This window comes from Eurypyga helias, unplaced genomic scaffold, assembly GCF_000690775.1.
Source record: "Eurypyga helias isolate BGI_N326 unplaced genomic scaffold, ASM69077v1 scaffold31798, whole genome shotgun sequence".
Taxonomy (NCBI): Eukaryota; Metazoa; Chordata; class Aves; order Eurypygiformes; family Eurypygidae; genus Eurypyga; species Eurypyga helias.
Window position 1 is genome coordinate 34,414 of NW_010266887.1, and position 19,920 is coordinate 54,333.

Here is a 19,920-nt window from a genome sequence, read left to right on the forward strand (position 1 = left end):
TTTGCCTGTTACTGTTATTCATCTGATTTTTTTATTTCAGCTGGCAAGTTAATGTGATTGTGGTTTGTAGGAGTAATTTTCCAGGTTGAGCTATAGTTTCAAAGTAGACCTAAAGATGTCATGAGATACTTTCTGTTTGAAATTCAACATGAGCGATGTTATTGGATCAAGCAGCAAAACCAGTTGTGAATAACCATTGCAGCAAAAATGCCTTGTTTGGCATCAGCGGGTTAGTGTGCAAATGAGTAGAGCGATCCGTAGTCAGTTGGAAACCAAAGGCAAAGAGCACCTTTTTGGATTATTTTAGAGATTTTTCAGCTTAAGTGGTTTGCTTCTGTCATCGTCAATATCTTGGAGCTACTTTCTTAGGTGGCATTTTACACTTACGCTTTAGTAATTTTGCTTCCAATATTCTTGTCTCAGTGACTGTTATGTAAATATTGTATAATAGCTTTTATTTTCAAATTTATCAGCAGACTCTTTTTTTGTCAGGTGAGTAAACATCATATATATAAACTTTTGGGTGTCTGAATTGAGGTGAAAAGGTGTGTGCTGTCTGAAGAAGTAAATACTGTTTTCTTTTTTAAATGGAAACGTTCTGAAAAGTTTGAAGCTTATGTTTCTGTGCTTTAATACTGTTACTAAATTATTTTATATATGAAAAGAATTTATTAGTAGTTTGAAATTGATTGAAATTAAATCCTTACTGTTGTCAAATTTTTAATTGCCTTAGCAATTGTATTTTAAATTTAAGCTACCTTTCTATTTAGATTATCTTTTTGAGAGAAGTATCTTACTCATTCTTCAAGTGTATTGAAATGAATTTAAAGCACCTGAGTGCAAATACTGTTATGGTTCATAGAAGCACTACATATTATGTTTATTTTTTTCCAAATTCAGTGTTGTTCTCATGTCTGATCTATTTTATGGCCTCTGTATGAATACCTTGTGCTTTTCTGTTCATTGCTTTTAGAATGCAAAATGCCTCCCAAATATCAGAAGTAATTGCTCTGCTATAACTCTGCAGAGTTTTTAGGGGGAAACAAAGAATGATGGGTAGTACCATCACACATACTTAAGCTGATCATCACAGTATGTGGTCTGATTTGAAACAGTCTTGAGCATCTGAAGGGAAATTGCCATGTGTGAAATCCTCACTCTTGGGTTGCCTGCTTTCAGGTATATCATGGGAGCCTTGAATTCTTTTGAAAGTGTGATTTGTTACCTGTTGCTCTGATGTGCTCCCTGTGAACATGTCAGCGCTTGTTCTCTGAGAGTGGGAGAGTGCTCTGACAGATCTTTCAGATGGGTGGTTTCCCGTGTCCCCTTCGGTTGATGGCAAAGCCTGTTCTTTCAGGCTGTCACGGGAGTAGGAGAGTCTGATACTTTTGGTGCCTTTAGCACTCAGCTGCAGACATTGTCCACATTGGACCTTGAAAATGGTAATGCTGGCTTGGATGGAGATAGCTTTTGAGCTGCTGTCTTTATACTATTATTCCATTGTATTTATTACATTACAACATAGTAGCTGCTTGGATGAAAATGGTAATGCTGGCTTTTGAGCTGCTGTCTTTATACTATTATTCCATTGTATTTATTACATTACAACATAGTAGCTAACAGTATTGTATGCTTTCGTATTGTGTTGCTTCAGTCCCTGTCTTTCCTTGGCCCATTTTTCATTTGTTCATTTCATGAAAGAGACTCCCACTCACCTTGGTCCTAAATTTGTTGACAGACTTTTTCAGAGTCTGATTCAGGAAAGTGCTTGAGCACACATATGACATCAAATGTACATGCAACACTTCAGGCTTTATGGGATTTTTTTTACATACTTGATACCCATCTGCCTCCCCCGTGGGCTGAAGCATCTCTAGTCTGTGGTCACACTGCAGTGCAGCGGGTGTTGAACTGTTGTGCGGATCAGGCTGTTAGAAATGGGTAACTCCTGGATCCTCATAACTCATCCATTGGCTAGTGTAGATTTTGCAGGGGTGATTGAGCTGCAGCCAGGCCAATACTGTGTGAGCACACACAGGGTGTGTGCAGTTGGGCTTTATACAGGAGCTGTCCCCTGGACTCCCTGTGTGCAGTTGGTCTTTATACAGGAGCTGTCCCCTGGACACTTTCAGGCTCTTCTGGGGCAGTCGCAAGCTAATAGAGCCTCAGCATATGAATGGTGTTAGCATTGGTACCTTACTGCTGGCTCAGATTTCCATGATGACCACAGTTATCCATGAAGAATGTTCCTTCTGTATGCTGGAAGATTCAAGTACATTGTTTTCCAAGAGGCAGCACAGCGAGGTGCAATCTGACATGCTGAGGTCCTGCATGGTCACCTCTACGGCCCTGCTCTGTGACACTTTTCAGTTTTAAGCTTGCCTTTTCTGTCTGCTTGCTGGAGATTTACCACTGCTGATACTTTTCCTTCCCCAAGAGGGTATAGTCTGCTGAATCTCAAGCTTTTCTTTGGGCCCCTTGAAAGAGATGTCCTCAAACAAGATGATGTCCATTTCCCATGGATTGAAAGTTTATCTGCTTGAAGTTAATTCTGTTGGATGCTCAGCAGATGATGTGGCACATTTGGATCTGAAAGGAGTGAGAGATTTGAGATTGTCATTCTCCAGAGTGGAGCAGGCACAGCTGGTTACCACTTTCATGCAGCAGCACTTGTTCTGTCAGGGTTATGCTCTGTGTGTTCATTGGAACGCAGTCTTGGAAAGCAGGTCTTGACTTGCCTCTACTGGGTGTACCTGACTGTAGAGCTTTCCTCTTGGCTGCTTTGGCAGCATTTACAAGCTCTTTAAAATGCTTGTATTCATGTAAAGGAAGCGTCTGCTGATATTTAATCTCCACTTAAGAATAATTAAAAATCATACTCTAATGAAATACAGGTTTCTTCTATGTGATGGATTGGAAAACAATGTTCTGCTGGAGCTATTTGCATCTGTTGGGTTCCACTGGTGTAAGGCAGCCTAATAGTGGGCTTTAATCATGATGTGAACCATGTCCAATTGCACTGCTTTTCCAGATGAAATTGGTAAAGCTTGGATGTATAGTACACATCTAGAAAGTTGGGACTGTATTGAAAACGACCACCCGTGTCCTGTCCGAGGCTTCCAGTCCAGAGCTGGCTGCAGGCACGCTGTCTGCTTTCACCTTGCCTACTCCTTTTAAATCAACTTTGCTAATCATTTACTTAATTTCTGTCCAACTTCTGGGCGTTGGAAATTCTGAAATTGAGACTTATGTCTGTCTGCTCTGCCTTTGCTGCCTGCACGAAGTGACAACACTTGCTGGCCCTTATTGCTGGCAGTGCCCCAAAAAAATACTCTGAACAGCTGATATCTGATCTTCCCTACCCAACACAGCAGTAAAAATGTGGGGCAGGTGCCTGGGAGTCCACAACAGACTCATCATTCAGTTCTTTTCAATCCATTCTTTTTTTTCCTTGCTTTTGTATTGGTATCCAGTAACACGCAAATCTTTTGTTTGACCATTACTCGTGAAGTATCCAGTGTTTGGTTTTGGGTGCTCTTTGTGGAGTCACTGTTGTGCTTCACCTGTGGCATTGTCCTGCTGGTCTGTTCTCATGCGGTTGAAGTGCATTTTCTTCATGCTGCTGCTGTTAGCTGTTATAGAAGGAGAAAGTACTGTGTGCATCCATTAGTTTTTTTTAATCATTCACATCTCTCCCTCTCTAAAGGGCCGTTGCTAGTTTTAGTAGGGTTATGTTAAAGAAAAAATTGATGTTATCTTCTCTACTTGAGAGAAATGAATGTGACAACCTGATGTGAAGGCTGCCATTATTTACATATAAGCATGAGACCCAAGAATGAGAAGTTTGCTTCTGGAGAATCCTCAATGTCCAGCAAGTGTTTTTGTGGAACACTTGTTACTTTCACTTGTAGTTCACCTGTCAGCTTTTCACCTTGTACATCTGAGGTGGAATTGTTGTACTCATGGGCCCTAATGTCATCCAGTACATATTATTTAGTCCGTCTTATTATAAGACCATCTAACTCACTCAGAGGTTTTAGATGTTACGGTGATCTAACCAACTTGGTCAATAGCTCATCTTGTGTTGTCTGACATCGACGTTCAACCATCAGAACCATTAATTAATCTGACAGATGTGAGCTAGGTTTTGCAAAACGGAGAAGGATTTGGCAAACTGAGAATCTGGCAGTAGTCTGTGGTTGAATTTTAAAACCTAAATATGAAGGTTTCTATTTTGTTCTGTACTGTTCTGCTTGAAAGGATGCTAGTAGTTCCCAGAGGCTGAATCCACTGAAACACTGTAGGGGAGCTCTATTAGCTTGAGTCTAGGCATTTAATCCTGTACACAAACCAATAGGGCTTTAGAAGAATATATGTGTTCTCGAGCATGTAAACGGCACTATTTTTATAAATACGAGGATACTGTTAAAGTATTAGTATAAAGCAAGTTCCTGTGTGTGTGCCTCTGCTCCATTGTCACCGAAGCTGGTAGCTTAGCTTTTACTCTGTACGTGAGAAAATTCCTTAAAGGCTTTTCCTGAACACTTAAAATATACTACTGCCTTTTCAAAACAGCAAAAGAAACCCCTCTTTAGTCATTAAATTCTTCAAGGTAAACTCATCACAATTAACTGCCAATCTTTTACCTAAGAAAATAACGTTATTTTCTACCAGGCATAAAGCTTACTTAATAACTTTCTGCAAATAACTTTCATATCAAGATGACACAGAATTTGCAGAGGAAAAATCCTATTTAAATATCTAAAATGCTCATTTAATAAAATCATTAAATTAATACCCTTGATGTTAAGCAGCCTTCTGAGGGCCTAGCTCTGTTTTTCCTACTTGGACAAAACTTCAGCAACAGTCAATAGGATTGCTTTTTACCGTGAAAGCAGCTTTATCTGTCTTCTACTTTGCATTAGGCCAAACGAAGAGTGTGCACAAGATGAGTTCCTGTGACAGCTGACAGGCAGGAGCTTTATTAGGCTGTGGGTGACTGAACACTTGATACCTGCCAGACCGAAGATAAGAGTCTTGTTGATGTGAGGTTTTGTCAAAGAATATAGTTTACAGCTCCCCTTAAGTGCGCGTATGTCTCAATATGTGTGCGTATAAACCCATAAATACAAGGTTTTAAAAATGTTTGAGGAGCTCAAATTAGATAGCTTCTGTTAAAGATCTGAAGCTGAAGATCTTAACATTCAAACCACTTTTCAACCCGTCTTTCAGGTATTGAGGTTCTAAATGCTTTTTCACAGTATCTTTCATTGGAGAAAAATATCTCTGCAAGTCTGTACAATACACCTTTTCTCCTTAGGGCATTTGTTCACGGCAAAACAATCCTTGTGAAACACAAATCTATGTAAAAATAGCATATTGGTATTGTGACTACTTTTAGAAATTCTGACCTGGTTAAAAATGCTGCTGTTTTGTTCTAGGAGGGTGTTTATCTTTAATTAAGTAAAAAAACATTCTGGGAGGGTTACTTTTAGCCTCATCTGTTTTGCATGTTTTGTAACGGTGAGCTCCCATAAATGATTGAAGATTCCTGCTCTACTTGAATAACAAAACTTGAATTGCTTAAGAAAAAAAAGGCAGACTCTCATCCAGACGTTTAATGCTGGTGAAATTTCACATCACAAACATAGCTCAGCATGTGAAGTAGTCGGTTTGTAAAGAGCCTGAGCAGGCTGCTGCAAATTATAATTACTAATGTAATAATTACCGTAACTAACAGAAATGTGATTTGACTTTGAGCTTTCTGTCCTCATTAAACTTGTTCACCTTCTCTGAAACTCTCCATGCTGCATGCTAGCACGGAGCAGTCGTATCCCCCGACCCAGCATGAGTCAGGGGTGCAGCCGTGATACCAGCCGTGAGAGCAGTCGAGATACAAGCCCTGCTCGGGGCTTTCCTCCACTTGGTGAGTACATGTAGGCATTGGAGCTTTAAGGGTCAATATTTTTTTCCTTTTTCCCTTGTTCTGACTGCCCTTTCAAGACACTGCCAGGTGGAATGAGCTTGTTTTCTCTCCTCTGTTGGATCCCTGACGCACTCCCTTTTTCCGACCCTGTTTCCCTTCTGTTTTTTAATGCATGCTGCAATTCTGATTCTCAGCATTTCACTGTTAGTAGGAAAGTAGTTTAGTTTGAACTTTTACAATTTTTAGTTTCATTAAATCAACTTACGTGGGGCTGCTGTGCTTCACAGCGCTGATGGAAATCTACGGGAGAGCAAGCCTCTGTTTTCTAGGTCACAGTGAAGTAGTTGGTAGCATCGTAGTCTGTCGTTGAGTGACTCCAATTATTCATAGTCTGATTTTCTTACAGCTAGGTGCAGTAACAGTAAATCACTTCTGTACTAACAAATCCCCAAATAGATGCAGGACCTCTGTTTTGTAGAGGTTTTACATAACGATGCCAGTCGTTTGTTACCAGGTTGTGCGTGCCGCTTTATAGGAAACTTTTTCCAGCAGCCTAAAATCACGGGAAGGTTTGTGTTTTAGAGGAGCATCATTATTGTGCAGCTCAAGTGTACAGTACAAATAGAAAATCTCATTGCCACATGCAGAAGTTTTTTTTCTGCACAAGGCTGAAAACAGCAGGATAGTTAATGTTTCTGATCAAATACCATATCATATATTCAACCAAATACATTACTTGTATGAAAGATTTGTTTCTCATCTCAGCCATAATGAAATGTAGTTGATCTCCAGGCCCTCTTCATTTATGTTGCAATTTCATAGCCGTGCATACGGTATTAAACTGAGAAACTCTTACTAATTTCGTCAAGACTGAAGAACGTTATTACAGGATCTGTTTTGCATGTAGTGACAAAATACAGGTGTGCAAAGTAGCGTGTAAGTGGAACACAGCATTTTGGGCTTAATTCTGCAACTTTAATCCAGCAGTGAGAAAATGTTGTGAACAATATGAACAGGCGGGCAAAATTTTCCTGTTTGGATCTCATACTTGATTGATACTGTGCTTGAAATAATCTTTTAAACTTACATGCTGTGGTCATTATTGGTTTGGTTGTTCATCTCCATTTCAAATGCTGTCAGTGGAGAGGCTCGTTGTCTTCATCTGTATGAAATCAGTGGCAAAATTCATACTGATTTCAGTGCTGTAGCGTGGAATCTTCAGGTTAATATTAGAAAGGCTTTTAGGTTCAAAACTTCATTATTTTGAACAGCAGTGAGCTATAAAATAACCTATTCGCTTTGTCTGTATTATCTCAAATTTTGATGAAAATTGAGAGGAGTTCAACTTAACACTCAGAACTTTATTCAAAACATAGGTCTTTAAGATAACTCGATGAACTTTGTATTGGTTAAATAAAGCTGATTTGATACCACAGCCATAAAAGAGTAGTAGAAATGCAACTGCAGCTCACTTTTGGTTACCTGTATAGCTTTGATTTTGGATGATTTTCTCCAACCAAAGTGTTTATGTAAGCTAGATTTCAAGGTTAACTCATCAGTGTTCTACGTCACTGTGCTGTGTTTCATCTTAGTGAGATTATGTTAATTGATACACTGTCTTGGGCCCTTTTTCTGAGAAATCAACGTGGTGTACCTGAATCACAGTGGGTGTGTGTGGTATGCCACCACCAGCACAGAGTTGGACTCGTACACTGAATATAAAACTGCAGTTACAGATGCCCATTACACTGGTTGTAATAAGCTTTTTTGAGGGGAAGGGGTCTTTTCATTTTAACTAATGGTATTTAATTACCTGAAGATTATTGCATTTCTAGAAATACATTGCTATAAAAGTCATTAAGGGAAGATGGAGAAGAGGTATCAATACAGTAATAACCCCATGTGGTTGTTATCTAACTGTCTTTTTTCTTGTGTTTCCATGGAAATTCTTTAAGCTCAAACATGTTTGTTAACTTGTTAATTATGTAGAGTGGAATTCATCGGAAAGAAATTTATATATGTCAATTTAAGCCAAAACAATATGATTCTATTATGGTATTTCAAGAACCCAGTTAGTCTTACGTTAATGCTAAGATAATCCTACTGTGCATGGTCTGGTTTTGCTCATGAAGATTAACTTGTATATTAGCGTGAAGTATACTTAAGCTAGCTCTATGTAAAGGACAGGTTTTTTGCATTTAATGGTATTGTGGTCAGTGTCAGCACTGACATCCCCACCTTGCCAATTGCCCTGCTTTGTTTCGGGGTGCTGTGCAGGTCAGCATGGCTGTGCCCCAAACATCTTGCTTCCGGAATTAGGAAACTCCAGTGAGGAGTCACTCTGCACTCAGCCTCCTTGCAGAGATGTCGTGATTATCATTTTTTTCTTTTTGGTTATTCCTGTTTCTTCACGGGCCTTGATCTTGCAGTGACGTCCACATTGGCACGGCGGATGGCTCGGGAGAAAGGAATTTCGAGCTCAGAATCTTAATTGTGAGGTTCAGTCCATAATTCTGCACTGATCCTGCAAATTTTTCATGAGTTAGTTACGGTGTCAATGGGACTGTTCTCTTGAATAAATGCATGTGTTCTCCATAGTTAACGACCACATTGCATATTCTGTATAGCTTTTCATCAAGCTCTCACAGCTGGGAAAAACCCCTTATTTTTCTCACTTTGCTGATTTCTATTTTATATTAGTTATGTTTGTGTTTATGAATGCCTTGCCTGAAACAGAAGACTTAAGATTTTTCTACTGCACATGAGTATGCATAATTAACAAAGCCTGTTCGTATTAGGAGTGATTCTGCTTTGTTTTTCCAGTTTCTTGATGGGGCTAGTAATGATGTTAAAGCAACAAGGCCTTCAGTGATAAATTGCTCAAATAAGCAGTCAGTTTCTTGGATCAGTTGCTCTGCGCTAGGTGAGCGTGTCATTGTTAGACACAGGGCAAGCCTCTTTGGCAAAACTAAATTTCTGTAATTTGGAAATGGCTGAACCAGCTTTCCTTTTGGTTTCATAAAGAAATCACCTTTATGCTGAATCCAAGAACTGAAAGCCTCTCCAAAGGCATTTTGCGATTCATGTGCTGCTGACAACTGAGAATCGAAGTGGGAGCTACATTTGGCTTCAGCTGTTCTGCTGCTCTGTGCACTCCGTTGCTGCTAACAGTTTGCATACATGTGCTGTAATGGTGGGTAGGTGGATGATGTGCATGTCCAGATTACCTGTGCATGGACATACTTGGATTCAAGAAACACGTATGCAAAATTTGTTAAGAGCAAGAGGCTTTTGGCAGTAGCAACAGCTACGATGTGTGGACGGGTGTTTGCTTGGCAAAGAATCCCAGCCCAAAGACCCATATGCAGTGGTTGGCTGACCTTCCTGTATGACTCTTTCCACTTCTGTGGTTTTACTCTTTCTCTTTGTTAATGTTGGGGTTTTTATGCGTAGGCTAGAATGTTGCGGAAAAATACCTGCAAGCACAGTTCCTAACTATTCATCATGGCTTCGCGTTGGGGTTTAGATCCGACACATCTAAATCCTGCTCTGTAGTTATGTGCTCCACGTTCTCATGGTGGCCGTCCTCCAGAGCTGTGGGTCTGGAACGGGACTGATGTGCACTGGGGTTTTTTTGCTGAATTGCAACGGGTTTGGGACTGTTACCAATGAGTTTTGTTGTGCATCGTGTTTACGGTCATGGGGAAAGTGGAGGGGGGAAGCTACAGATGGAGGCGTCGCTGTGGGGCTTGCACTGTACCTGTTATGCATTCATACACAGCGTCATTTCCCTGTCACTATGAAACACCTTTACTGGTAGCGGTCACCCGCATCCCCTTCGGATTGTGGCATTTTCTGTCTCTGGTTAAATGTGTGTTAATCCTGTGGGTGTTGCCATTCCTTCTACTTGCAGCTTCTCGACGTCATTCCAGGTCCACTAGTGCTCTCTCCACTGCTGATTCTGTTGGGCAGTCAGGTGAACAAGCGCTAACTGCATGAATCCGCTTCTTACACGTCGTCTTGTTTTACACCATCTTAACATTTGCCGTCATGTGCATCAGCCAGCACTTGGCATGTGCTTCTCACCGCTGCGGGGCTTTCTGTTCTGTTTCGTTCAGTGTGGCTTTTTGTTTGGAATTTCGTTTACTGGATGTTTTTAATTTTATGTATTTTTAGGAACATTGTGAGCAGTGTTTAAACAAAGGGTGATCCAGGGCTTTCTCAATTCTCCTGTAAATCAGATGAGTTGTGCAGCATGGGCTAAATCCTGAGGGGTGCAGAGCACTTGCAACTTCTGTTTATATTCCCACTTTAGCAGTGTGGCAGTTTCCAGTGCCTAGGACCGCATCCCTATGGGGTTCATCCCATCTGCAACTGAGTATTCTGGACTCCTGTCTCTGTTATTCAAAGTGCTTTGCAGGATCCTCTTCAAAATACACAAGAGCAGCAAGAATTAAGCACCTGATGTGCTTTCAAAATGAACTTTGGAGGATAACACATGCTGATCCATCCTTCATGTAATTCTGAAGGCCTTGTCCAAAGTACATGGAAGTTGTTGGAAAATGGTTCCCTTAATTTCACTGGGTTTTGCATCAGGAGATTAAAGCTTACATATGATGAGAAAAATCTGCAGATTCCAGTGACTTCTTCCCCACCCCTGTGGTGGATTTACAGTTGTGTGGAGAACCTGTAACTTCCTTTAGAATCTGGATATTGCACTGGGAGTCTTAAAAAGAAATTAATAGGGTTGCTAGCTTTGGGTCAACAGAAACATAGCTGCGGGATCAAAGATGTTGCCAAGGATGAATGAGGGCCACAAGGAATTAATGATACCGAAAACTATTTAATTAATCCCATTTATATGGAGGGGGAAAAATATTCTGCTTCTCCTAAGTCTAGTTAAATGGCTGTCGCCTACATGAAACTCTCAAAATATTTCCCCTGTTAGGTTACTCAGCAGACATGAGGATTTTAAAAAAGCACCTCAGTTGTAATCCAGATTTAAACTTTGTTTGCATTCAACTTCATGCTTGGCTCCTGTGGATTGGTACAAAGCATAAGCAAATAGTATGTGGTTACCCATGTCCTAGAGAAGGCCACAGTCTCCCTAAAAATGACAACATCCGGCCAAAAACAGTAGTTGGGAGTTTTCACCAGGTTTGTAACACGATAATCTAGCCAGGGAGACAAGGGAAATGTGGCCAGAGTATACTTGGCTTATTTCTTGCCCCGTACTGGTTATTCCTGGAGCCAGATGTGTTCCCAGACCCACATTAGTGATATGCCAAGGTGTTTCCTAAGGTCTGACTTCTGCACTCGGGTATGACAACACTGTCTTGGGAGGAGCCCAGAGTGACTTGCGTGTTACGAATTTAAAGATCACTGAAAAGTATTTCAGAAAATTCCTCATAGCCTTGGAGACAGATCAAAGCCAGCATGCCACACTCTACTTAATTTAAAAAAGCTTAATTTTTTTTTTTTCCCTCTATGCTGGGTATTTAAACTGAACTACAACTGAATTACTTTGTCATTCTGTTCTTCATTTAAAAAAACAAAACTATCTTCCCTTTTCTAATGTAATACTAAATTAATGTGAAAACAAATGACAGTGGTATTTTTGATGCTATGTTATTTCAGAAGTTAGTCAAATTCTGATCTCGGTAACACCTGATTAATGTTGGGTTTAAATATAAACCCGTGTCCAGACCTGTCTTGACATTTACAGCCCTTGTACTGTACCAGGTGTCATTTACACTTAAAAAAACACTTGTCTTCTGTACATCTTTGTGGTGTATATCTCGTCGTAGTAGTTACTTTAGCTTCAATCAGACCTGATAAGTTACCTTCTCTGTGCTTCTAAGAGTACAGATCTCTCCATTTTGCTGTTTAACCTAAATATTTGAAATGATTCTTCAACCCAAGTGCATTAAAAAAGGGGATAGTCATAACACATACAACTTTTATTTTTTTATGAAATGTCATGATTTGATTACTTTTTGGCAGTAGTTATAAAAAATTTGTTTAATTTTTTTTTCCCCTTTGTAATGTGTTTGTAGAAAATGTGCTTTTGTTGTAAATCAGAAATGTCTTGTCTGGGTACATAACTGAGTAACAGTAAATTTTGATAGGTCATACTTCTATTTGAATATTTGAGTATTTTTTCTCAAAATACTTAAGATTTAAAAAAAATCTTCTGTATTTCCCCTCAGTAGCTTAATCTCTGACACACTCAGGTACAAATCTGGAATTAGGGCAGTAGACTGGCCAACTTCAGTCCCTGATTTGAATTATGCATGTCATTGTGAGTTAATTCCTGAAAAGATATTTCAGTGCCTAAAGATACTAGGTTTTTAAAGAAAGCAATGAAGCTTTGTGGTAAGCACAGTGGTTTTCCCCCAAAATTCATTAAGTTACTGAGTATCACATTGGAGCACAGTTTTGTGGAAATCCACGCATTTTGGTAAACAGTATATTTTTCCTGCAATAAACCAAATATAGATGAACTAATAAAAGACCCGTGTGGCTTGATCCCTCTCTCCTGTTGCTTGATGACTGCTTCCAACATGGATTGGCTGAAAGTCTATTAAATGAGTTCACGCGGCTTGACTTCTGCACCACTGAATTTTCTGGCAAAACGTATTGGCACAGGGGGCAGAGGTGTAAAGTATGTCCCAGCAAGGGTGTTCCCGGTCTTTCTTGGGCAAAGACAAGCCTACGTGGAAACAAACTTGGAATGCCAAAACCAATCTCTTGCTGCTATCGCTGGGAGCCAGGATCCTAGTGATACAGTACCTGATCTACCCCCGTCTAGAAGGACTGTGTGTTCCAGAGCCCGATGCCCCACTCACCGATCCTGTCATAATGCTGCTAGCATAGCTTTCTGAATTTGGCCTTTGCCCAAAGAAGCTAATTTCCAAAACTTTTTTGGTAGACTGGGTAAAGTAAACTAGTATTAGGAGTCTAAGTGACATTCTGGACTCAATGTTGTTGCTTTGTGTGCCATTGAGAGCTTTGTCATCAAATTCAAAGGGAGAAAGATGGTACTGTTTGATTAAAAAAAAATCAATTTTGATGTATCACAGAGCTTTTAAATGGCATTTAATCTGCTTCTCCAGAACAGTAATAAAACAAAAATTGGATTCACTTCACAGGCAGATAATAAACCTTATTTTTATACTATGGGGCGTAGCAGGATATTCTGTTGATTAATCAAACCTTGAGACAAAATAGGCTAATCTGGTGCTGCTAGTGTCTCATCCTTGCCTGAGAAAAAGCTGCAGGATGGAGGGTTGCTCAGGTATTAACATGTTCTGACATTGGGCACGATTTGGTCTCTCTGAAGTTAATGAGAAGCTTTCTCTTAATTTCTGAGTGTGCCAGATTGGAACCGGCATGTCTGCCTCTGATATTAAAATAAAACTTTGAAACTATTTCTGTGCAGAAAAACACACAAAATAGATATCCTGCTTCCCAGCTCTTAAAAAAAAAAAAAAAAAAAAAAAAAAGGCGGTTGTGTGTATTGGTAAGTAAAGCAGGAAAGAAACATCCAAAATTGTCTTTGGGACCCAACAAACAATAGTTTTTCTTACTCTAATGGTAAACTCTGTAGAGCTGTGGATAAAAGTGTTTAATGGAAAAGCACTGCAAGTTCCCAGAGCGCGTGGGGCGAGCTGCTCGGGCACCTGATTAGGATTCCAAGTGAATGTGAATTCATTTAACAATCCCTTTCAATGTTGTCTTTTGTGCAGACCGGTTTGGACTCGGACAGCCAGGCAGGATGCCTGCTTCTGTGAATGCCATGCGAGTCCTGAGCACAAGCACAGATCTGGAGGCTGCCGTGGCCGATGCACTGGTAAGAGGAAAAATACAAAATGCTTCCGACACCGGAAAGTGGCTTAAAGTTACCTGTACGTATGTTCTCCTCTTTCTAAACAGCTTTGTTCTGATTGTGCCAGTGCCTGATGCTGTAGAGCTTGTTGCCTTTTGCTGTTTTGTGTTTGGGCGTATCAACAACAATATTTATTGCCTTATTCCATGTCAGTTCTCCACAGTTGTTATCAAACAGACAGCTGTGACTCAGTGCTAGCGCTGCAGGATGGGTTGAATGAGCTGTTTGTCTTTCACTTGGCTGTCAGAGGATGAACACTGCACTGTGGCGTGCTCAGCACCCACAGGGTCAGGGATTTCCATTACTCCTGTTACCTGCATGAAGGTTATTTTCAGAAAAAGCGTTCACTGTTAGCATCAATTCCTGTTCAGGTTTCAGCAAGAGCTGAGAATTTCACACGTGTTATTTGCACCTGGCTAGATACTTGGATCAGCTCATAATGTGGCTTGTCTGTGATCGGTATCATCTCAGGCAGTTAAATGGAAGTGTGTTTGTGTAGTGTGCTCCTTGTGCCTCCCAGATATCCAGTGCATTTCCAAGTAATTTTATTGTCACATTTTGAAATTTGATTGTCCTGTATAACCTTACTGTACTATAATGTCTCTTGAGTAGAACCCAGAAAGTGTCTTCTGCTCTTTAGGAAACAAGTGTTCAGATAAGCCTTTGAATTTAGCTTGGGGTTTTGGCGAGAGAGGATGTGTAAAGGCAGGAGCAATTATTCTACAGCATTACCTGGGTACAAGTATACCTTGAGTCTTCTCCAGCTCTAGATCTGAGCTGAGGGGAGTTTTTCCTGATGTGTCCGAGGCAGATATCTCAGAGAAGACACGCTGTGTCCCCAGCGTGTTAGAGATGTCCTTTCTCCAATATAGAGGTAGGGCAGTATGCAATAAATGGCACTGTTGCATTGAGCGAGCTCAGTCATTAGTGGGCACTTTCATTATCAACTACAACCTCTTGTGAGGCAGTTTCTGCTCTCAGCACCTCAAATTTGCCACTGGTGCAGCTCAGGGCATAATTGTAGGTGATGGTTTACCTGTGTACATGAAATACAGCTGTATCCCTGAATGTGAGCAGTAGCTGAATACGGGTTTCTTGAGGGAGGAGAGGTTAGCAGTGAATTGAAATACCACTGTGATGTCTTCGGATGTGACTTGATCTTCAACTAGATTTACAGAGTTGTTTGTAAACTGTATAACATTATACTGGCTATATAAACTAGATCACAGTATAGTAAAACCGTAGCGTTAAAAGGCAAAGCCATAAGTGTAGCTGGAGACTAAGTAGTGCTGCTGCCTACATTGATCAATCTGAATTTGAATGAATTTAGGGGATGTAACATGATCTTGTCCTCTTCTTTCCCACCACACCAATTTGCTCTTTTTCTCAGTTGTCTTCTGACAACAGTTTACAAACTCTGTTCAGGCTCTTTTTGAGGGAGAGTGGTGTGATGCCAGCTTTTAACCAGCAGCCTTGGTTTTGGATGAGTATTCTTTTCCCTCTAGTAGGAAATGAAAAGAACTTCTCCAAAGATGGCTTCAGCAAAATACCCAGTTTAAACAAAACACAGTGGGTCATTTTGTGCCCCGTACTCCATGCGTACAATTCCTGGTGGATGCGCTGGTTCTGCTAGAGAGCTGGATTTGTCCTAAACCAGCTGTGTCTGTACTGGGAATCAGTGCTCAGATCTGTCAGAAGAGTTCAAACGGTGATGGAAATTTTGGCCTTTAAGCGAGGGGTGCCAGCCAGGGGGTCTTAAAAGGAGCTAAGCTTCAAAATGTGTGGTGTAAGAACTGCGGGTTGAAAGAGAGCTTGGTTAAGTGAAGTTGATTAAATGTGCTGTACTGTAGATAGTGGTTTCCTGACATCAGAATTTCTTTCCAAGACTAAAATCAAATGCTACTGATAATGTGTCGGGAAATAAATCACTGCCAAAAACTCTGGTATCTTTTAGAGCAGTGTTTCTGAAAAGTAAGCAAAGAGTTTTTGTATATAGATCTGTCATCGAAAACCTTGTTAACAGATAATCTCACTTCCAAGCTTCCTAATGGACAAGGTAGGGTATACGAGTGGTGCAGCAGTTAAGAGATAAAGCCAGGCATTATTATACCCACTTTTATTTTGCATAAATTGTATTTTTTTTAATTTGCTAAGACACATTTGCTATACATTTTTGTTGCAAAAACAAACCCTACATAAGCTTCTGACATAATTCTCTATGCTTTTTCCCACCCTTCAATATTTTCCTGCCTACAGCTGTTAGGAGACTCCAGGAGCAAGGTACTAGTGCTTTCTTGACTTTTTATTTCTACTTTCCAACTTTCCCCCCCCTGTTGCTAACGCCCATGATACTGCACTTTAGTTAATTTCTATGCTTCAGTCCTGCAGTCCTCTTGGAAGCAAAACTCTGCTGGCTTCACGAGTCCCAAGAACTGCAGGAATGGACACTGGAAGGAATTCTATAGCAAACACTTTAGAATATAGGCAATCTTTTTCTGATGCACTGTTTTATGAATCCTGTTCTGTTAAGGTTCATTTGAAGAGTTTGTTTTGCAGTATGCAATTTGTTTTACTACCTGTAATATCGAGGCTGTCAAAGTTAAGGAAAATAGGTCCTCTAATGCCATGCTATGGAAATGAGTGGGAAGTGGGTATTCAGCTCCCTTGGGAGCCTTTCGAAAAACCCTAGCCCAAACTAACAGAAATAGTCCTATATCCCAGTGCATTTGTAGAGTCACTTCGTTACCAATATCTAAACGACTGTGCATGCCAGCACAGATTCCCTCAGCTCTTTCTTCCTTATCTTTTTATTTATTGAGGTAGAGGTTGTATCATCATAGAATCTGTAACAGTGGAACTGGCCATTACTGGCAATAAAACAACATATGATTTCATTAAGAGTAGCTAATTCCACTGGTCATATGTATCTCACTTTCATGCTGGGGAAGGGAGGCCCTGCTCCCCCTAGTCACTTGAATAGTCTCATTGAAATCGTTAGGATCTGTCTTGCTCTGCTGCAAGAGGTAAGCAGGCAATGCTTGGTGACGTCTTTAAACACATGTCACTGTAACAGCAGCATTAGTCTTCCTTCTAGTGATTATGGATAAAATTTTTTCTGTTGGTACTGATGTAACATATATATAACTTGTTAAGTCTGTTTCCCCTTTTCCAGAAAAAGCCAGTGAGAAGAAGATATGAACCTTATGGGATGTACTCGGATGATGATGCTAACAGCGATGCATCAAGCGCTTGCTCGGAGCGCTCCTATGGTTCCCGGAACGGGGGCATTCCACACTACCTGCGGCAGACTGAAGATGTGGCTGAGGTCCTGAACCACTGTGCCAGCTCCAACTGGTCTGAAAGGAAAGAGGGGCTCATCGGTCTCCAGAATTTACTGAAAAGCCAGCGGACACTGAGGTGAGCATCAGAGTTTATAGTGTCAGTTATTCATGAGAGATGGCTAGGTCTGAAGTCACCATGTCTTACATAGAGAGTGTCTTACACAGCTGTGAAAGCTTTGTCCCCACAATGTGGGACTTCAGTTACTTTGAAAAATTCCTATCATCAGTATAATTTGTGTTAAATTCGTAGCAGTAACCTAGAAAAGTCTCAAGTGAGCATGCTATCTTCTCTTAGCCTTCCTCTGTCTTGTGACTTCCAGTGGTAGGGCCTTGTTGTAGCACAGTGAGATTTCCCGCAAGGATGCTCATGTAAATTGCCACTTCAAGGGTGGTACCGTTTTTACCTTAGTCAGTTTGAAGCGTCAATATTTTTTTCCCCCGCAGCTTAGTTGAAGCAAACACATGCTGCACTTACTCTGCAATGACTTTAGGGTGTGTCTGTTTCAAAGGTGAGATCAGACGATGCTCTCGGAATGTTGGGTATACTTTTACTCTTTATGAAGGCTGTGTTAGGTATAATTATAGATATTATTTGTAACTCAAAATCTTTTATCAGAAACTTGACTCTCCTATAAATGGTGTAGTTTAAAAGGTAGAGGGAAGTTTCTTAAGCCAATGAAGTGGGTGTAGGAACTCTGAAAATTTGCTTATGGTCGGAGAGGCAGACCTTTTTCCCTTGTTGAAAGCTAAACAAACCCTTCAAACACCATTGGCATGAATTACCCAATAGTCATGCAGGAACTCCATATGGCCACAAGTCACATTAACAAAATACAACTGGCGCTCAGGCCTATAGGCTTTTCATCCTTGGTTTATGGTGGAAGTATTTAGAAACAAGCAGTTTCTTTTGGCTCCTTTGAAGTTAACATTCACACATAGCTGTGATGTTTTTATTTTCCTGTTGCAGACATTATATACTTAAATTATAACCAAGTTTATAAGTAGTGGTTGTATGTTTTATAGCCTTACCTAACTTGGATTTGCACAATTGTTTCCATTTTAAAAGGCTTTTGCTGGCTGAAAATATTTGATGGTTCATGTTAACAGACTGAAACAAATGTTCTGAGAGCAGGCCTGGGCAGGTTATTCTCTTGCCATCATAAAAATATTCTAGCACTTCACAATATGTGAGGCAGTCCTGAAGTGAGAAGCGCTACAGTTCTTTTAGTATGGGTAGTTAGAGTCTCTAGATCAGAGATGCTTTTTGATGTGGTCTGTTTACAAATCTTTTAAAAGATAGTTCCCACATATATGCTGTCGTCTGTTCCTTTATTTTAACAAACTGCCTGGATAGTCTCTGGCACCTCATTTACTTGCACGAAAATGTTGAGCGAGACTTTGATTTTGTCACAGAGCTGTGTGAGGATTATAACCAAGGTTTTGAGTGCTACTGGGGATAGTTCAAGGGAGGAAATGTTGAGAAGGTGATGGGCTATTTATCGAGGTCAGTAGCTCTTAGCTGAAATGTCAGTATAATTCAGCTGTTGTTTTCAGTGTTGCTGGTTGCAGCTTTTGAGCTGTGCTGCTGTCACTATTCCCTCGTGCTAACACGCTTAATTAGCTTTCATCCAAAATAGCTTGTAAACCTGTCCCAGAAACTACACCCCTGCAGAGTTACTTTTTTAATTTGACAGTGGTTTTAGTTGTCTAGATTATATTTCCTTTTGGTCTGCTTCCTACTTGGTTCAGGGTTGATCTGCTGCCTGTTTTAATGATTAGATTTTATCATCCTGTTTGTTCCCACGGCACCTTGCAGAACATCATCAGGGTTATTAGTCCAAGGGCAAGTCTGTTTTCTAATTAAACTTGATACCTTCTTTTGTGGTATAACAAGTTTAATAAAAAACAGTGATGTGGCTAGGTTTTCTTTAGTACTCTGAACTGAAAGGTGGCTGATCCTATGTTAGCTGGGATTTGCATATCCCGAAAGATGTGCATGCGAAGTGGCATGGCGCTTACCTATCCTCTGTTACATACAACTTCGTGTAGTCTGGCTCTCTGGGGGCTCCCCATAAGGTCTTCTAAATCAATCATGGCCAAGTCCCTTAAGAAAATGTTCTCCTGCTGCTTGTTTCAATTTACTACTTGCATTGTTACCTTGGGTCCACGAGGTTTTAGAAACACCCTTATACTTGCTGTGTTCACGTAACCATTGTCTGGAAAGAAAATTCACTGGAGTAATAAATAGCAGTCCATTCAGAGAGCTGCAATCTGCATGAAGTCAGGAGAGTGGTGAGGAGTAGTCGTTTTGAGGCTGCAGTCTCATCCTGAATGAAGCTGAGCGCTTGCTGTGGCATCGTTACAAAGACTTTTTTCTCTACATCAAATGCTTAAGACCACAGTTTTTGTGCCCTTTTAAAATCTGATCAGCCTTCCATGCTGAGGCTTATTTGAAAAAATGTCCTGTGCTACTTAAACAAGCTAACATAACATAAATTCAGACTACTAGCATATTCTGGCCTATTCTTTGAAGCTTATTGTGAGAGAGGGGGAGATGTGTTGGTGAACTGTAGAATTAACATCTTTCAGTAAAGAGGGTACCTGTGGTCAAGATCCGAGCAGTTGTCCTCTGAGCAATCAGTGTGCGTTTCACTTGTTGCTCTAATTACGTAGTAATTGTGAAAAATAATTAGATCCACATTATGCAGGAAATGTTACCTGTCTTGATGTCTTTTTGTTTGCACATGTGCTGGATTCAGCCAGGA

General features: G+C 40.4%; 1 protein-coding gene across 1 annotated transcript in view; it reads left to right on the plus strand.

Moving 5' to 3' along the window:
• LOC104513784 (CLIP-associating protein 1-like) overlaps positions 1 to 17,231 on the plus strand; it is a gene marked incomplete at both ends in the record, with an annotated part of 41,305 nt that extends 24,074 nt beyond the window's left edge. Inside the window, 3 exons of the mRNA XM_010157246.1 lie at positions 13,675 to 13,778; positions 16,071 to 16,094; positions 16,987 to 17,231. Of these exons, the coding sequence (XP_010155548.1) occupies positions 13,675 to 13,778; positions 16,071 to 16,094; positions 16,987 to 17,231 (373 nt within the window). The remainder of the gene's footprint in view (positions 1 to 13,674; positions 13,779 to 16,070; positions 16,095 to 16,986) is intronic.
• Positions 17,232 to 19,920: the final 2,689 nt, after the last annotated feature.